The sequence below is a fragment of the Berghia stephanieae genome, chromosome 13 (assembly GCF_034508935.2).
Source record: "Berghia stephanieae isolate SIO BIC M18660-M18661 chromosome 13, UCSD_Bste_1.3, whole genome shotgun sequence".
NCBI classification, from domain to species: domain Eukaryota; kingdom Metazoa; phylum Mollusca; class Gastropoda; order Nudibranchia; family Aeolidiidae; genus Berghia; species Berghia stephanieae.
Window position 1 is genome coordinate 22,548,424 of NC_088372.1, and position 4,521 is coordinate 22,552,944.

Genomic DNA, 4,521 nt, shown 5'->3' on the forward strand with positions numbered 1-4,521 from the left:
GTTGGATTTTAGTTGTTAGATTAAAACTATGGAACTATGATATAACAGAATAATAATTCTTTTCATTTTTAAATTATCCTTTTAAAATTTCACATGAATAGTCATATTACTGTACATAATCTTCAGTAATTAATATTGTACAATTATCTGTCTACTTTGTTTTTATTTATTTTAGTTTGGGCAGTTTTTATGCAAGAGGATATTTCGGGATTTTTTTAGATTTCCTTTCATGTTTTTAACTGTTCTAAAAATTGTTGTGAGGGACGCTGCTTTCATTTTCAATTATAACGTTATCATTTTCATCAAGGATAATAAAACAAACTTATTTTTCGTTGTCTATAGGGACAGGTAAACACATATAGTATAAAGAGAATGTAGGGAAAGTATTTAGACTATGTTTGAACATCTTTCGGTTGCCCTAACCTGACTTAAATTAAGGACATAACAAGGTGCACGTATTTATTTAGAAGTTAGTTTGGTGTTTATGATTAAATATTATAATGGAAATATATTGCGTTGGTATGAGAATATTTCCATTAAAACAATGAGCCTTAAACAATTTGGGTTATCAGACCTGGTACATGGCGGATATAATATTGAAAATTATAAATATTTTTTAAAGGAAAGATTTATAAAAAATATATATACAGCAAATTTTCATAGATTCGGCAAACTCAATTATTGAGTCAATGCACAGCATTTGTTCCATTTAATACACTAAAATTAGTCCTTTTAAAATTTAGGTTGTATGTGAGTGTTATTTAAATATTCTTCTGATTGAGTATTCAATGGGTTCAATATGAATATGATTTTTAACTGTTCTTTTTTATTGTTTCCCAAACACTAGGGCACTGATTTTATGATGTCTAGCAAAGGATCCCACGATGATGATCATCTCGACTTTGCTAAGATTGAGAAAGAGGTTCAAAATGCAGTTGTCTATGATGAAAAATATTGGAGGGAGAATGATGCAAAAATTCGAGCTGTTGAACAGCGAGTTCCAACATATGATGATTTCAGGTGGGTTGTAGTTGTATACAAAGCAAACCTTTTCATCCTTGCCACAAATTGATGTTTTGTTTGTTTGGGGTTTTTTTGTGTGGTTGAATTGTGTGTGTGTGTGTGTGTGTGTGTGTATGTGTGTGTGTTTGTTTGGGGGGGGGGGTAGTCTTTTGTTTTGTTTTATTATTGCGGGGGGGGGGGGAGGAGTTGTTGTGCTGTTGGTTTGTTTTTTTTGTTTTTGTTTTGTCGGGGGGGGGGGGGGGTTTGTTGTGTTTTGTCGGGGGGTTTCTTTATTATGTTGGTCATGAAAATTATCCAAAATAGAAATTTTATTCACGCTTATATCTTCCCGGAATAGCAATCTTCAGGGAATCCTTGAATCTTCCACCTTTACTTCTTTTCTTTTTTTTTCATATTGCACAGTCATGAACAATCCGTGACATCTTACCAAATAAAGATCTTTATTTTAAACTTTCTCAATTTGATATTTTCAAAAATATAAAATAGATGGAGCTACTCAGATGTCTTTCTCCCAACCTATCGTGTTCAATGTATGTGTAGTGTATGTGGTACAAGCGAGAGTTCACCTCGTAAAATGCGTACCTTTATGAAGAATGTAGGAATTAAAATTGTCCCAACTATAGGGAACCTCTGTGGTGTAATGGTAGCAGGTCTGGCCAGGAATCAGGAGGTCTGAGGTTCGATCCCCAGTCAAGGAAGACTGGTTTTTTTGGGATGGTTTTTATTTTTGTATTTTTCTTTCATGCTTTGTCTGGCACCATTGCACTGAACATTTGTTTAGATCTTTATCTTACACTTACTTTCTCTAGGAAACTTGTAAGTGCAGATCTATTATCTTTTGAATATCACATCATCTACTTTTTACTGGTACTGAAATGCGTAAAAGTATTGCATGCACTCTAAAACTCGTCCTAACAAATAAACCTTTTTTTTTGTATGGTAAAAGAAATATGTTGAAATTGTATATTTCAGAGAAATGGTGCTAGCAGCTCATCTGAAACCTCTTCAGAAAGGAGATCGGATCAGTGACATTGGAAGATTTACACAAGTTTGGAACCAACTTGCTATAGGCCAAAAATCAAACAATGACATGCAAATTAAGAATAACGATGATTTAGATGTGGTATGTGATTTATGTGATTTTCACGTTTTATGGATTGAGCTTGTATAGTTTTGCTTTTACCCTAACAATTCTAGAGATACAGAAACATCTTTGGTATGAGCTCAAAGCCTATCAGCATGCACATTTGTATAAATGTAAACAAGTATCTGTATTTTTTTATTTTTTTTTGACAAACGCATGGTTTCATTGATGAGTAAGAGGACTGTTGAAATACAAAATTTAAATTCACTAAGATTGTGCTTTATCTTAAAGAAAAAAAATAAGAGATTATATTTTTGTCACGCTTAACTATGATAAACACTATGATACATAATGCCACACAATTAATTAACATTTGATTAATTAACATATAATATAAAATATACAATGTAAAGTAGTTGAAGTTTATGAGAAAGGTGTAAGAAGCTCTCTTTATAAATACTATTTATTATTGCTGTTATTTTATAATTATATGTAAAGGATGAGTTCTTGCAGTGGCAATGCATATTCTCTTCAAATCATCAGTTGTGTAGAGAGAGGCCCGAAGTTTGTCCTGTTTACTTAACAATCCTTTTCTTTGCATTTATTTTAAAGGTGGTATCAAAAGTGGTTGTCGTTCAGAGTCATTAGGCCCATGTAACTGGAGTTTGTCCAGATATCTGTAATTTGAAACGGGCAATAACAATTGCTTGCTACTGCTTGGATAGGATGCTAGTCTATTGCAAAATTTGCTACTTTATTACTGTTGGGGTGTGAAGCAAGTGAAAAATCCTCCCATAATGCCTGTCTTCCTCTAAAGGAGATCGAACCTTAAACTGTGCTTCAATAACATCAGAGGTTACCTGATCATCGGGATGACCAAAACACATGATGTGTCAATTTTACTCTCTAGTGCCCGTCTCTAGTTTTTGCAATGTGTTTTCAATCAAGAAATGTTAATTTTTGTGTGATTTTATTTTGTCTTTTTATTTTTCTACTTTGTCTGACTCTGTATCATACACATACTTTCAGAGTATTTTTTTTTTCAACTTTTCACTTCCATTATGAAACATTCATTTTTTTTTTTTACAGAATGGATTGCAAATACCATCATCAGGTCAAGAATTTGCTCGCACTTGGAAACACTTGAGTAAAGTGAAAGAGGACCAGAAGAACTATCTTCTAATTGTTGGACCTGAAAGATTGGGAAGTCTTTTCCGAACAGAAATCACAGATGGTCTGCTGGGAGAATTTTTTGATTGCCTGCGGTCTGTGAAAGAATCAGAAACCGATGTTGTCATAGAACTATTGGATGTGTTCACAAAAACTCGACGATTTTCACTATCCCTAGCATTTTTAAGTAAAAAGGAAAAATCAAACGGTTCGGAACTTTTTCAAAAATTAAAAAGTCTTTGTGGATCTGAAAAGGCTGAGAAGTTGAAAGAGCTTGAGAAAATGTATAAACTTTGTTGAGATTTGGGGAAAATGCAATTACCATTAGAAGTATCTATGAATTTTATTTTTTCTCTCAAGATTATTCAGAATATATTTAAACCTTCTGTGTTAGTTTGTGATATGTTTTTCTGTGTTATACAGTTATTCATTTCTTATGATGATGATGAGAATGATAATCATCATTATTAGTGGTAGTAGTATTATCGTTATTATTATTATTATTAATATTATTATTATTATTATTATTATTATTATTATTATTATTATTATTATTACTATTATTATTATTATTATTATTATTGTATTATTATTATTATTGTATTATTATTATTGTTATTATTATTATTATTATTATTATTATTATTATTATTATTATTATTATTATTATTATTATTATTATTTATTATCATTGTTATTACTATTATTATTACTATTATTATTATTATTATTATTATTATTATTATTATTATTTTTTATTACTATTTGTAACGAAATGCTTCCGTGTAGGCGTCAGTTTACGACAGGATGTACGTCGTCGTAGTATTAGTTGTTGTTGTTATTGTAATCCCTCTGGAACAACCCTTCTTTTGTTGATACAGGTCGTATCAGATCATGCACCTATGGCCCGGAAGTTTCAATTAAACTACGTAGTGTGGGTGTTATTGTGAGAAAGGCATCAATCTTGTTTTCTCCGTAAACTTATAAGCAAAGTAGGATCCCTGTATTCTACGGGAGTGACTTTGTTATGGTATGGCTTGATTGATATCTCGTAACTATGGGGCTGACGAATTTATTTATCCTTGATATGAGGATGTCCGGTATCAGGATGGGTTGTTGTTGTCCATGATTATGGAATCTAAGGGAGTTTTAAGGAATTTCAGATGTTTACGGATATGACTAACATCCGGTTGTGTGGGTAGAATTTTGCTTCGTTTGCTTGATTTTTGCCTATAAATGCCAGA

General features: G+C 31.6%; 1 protein-coding gene across 1 annotated transcript; it reads left to right on the forward strand.

The window, feature by feature from the left end:
* Positions 1–260: 260 nt before the first annotated feature.
* Positions 261–3,749, forward strand: LOC144958783 (dynein axonemal assembly factor 19-like). The gene is made up of 4 exons (XM_078890987.1): positions 261–348; positions 848–1,020; positions 1,996–2,146; positions 3,197–3,749. The coding sequence occupies exons 2-4, from the start codon at positions 860–862 to the stop codon at positions 3,575–3,577; spliced, it is 693 nt and encodes a 230-aa protein (XP_078747113.1). The 5' UTR covers positions 261–348; positions 848–859; the 3' UTR covers positions 3,578–3,749.
* Positions 3,750–4,521: the final 772 nt, after the last annotated feature.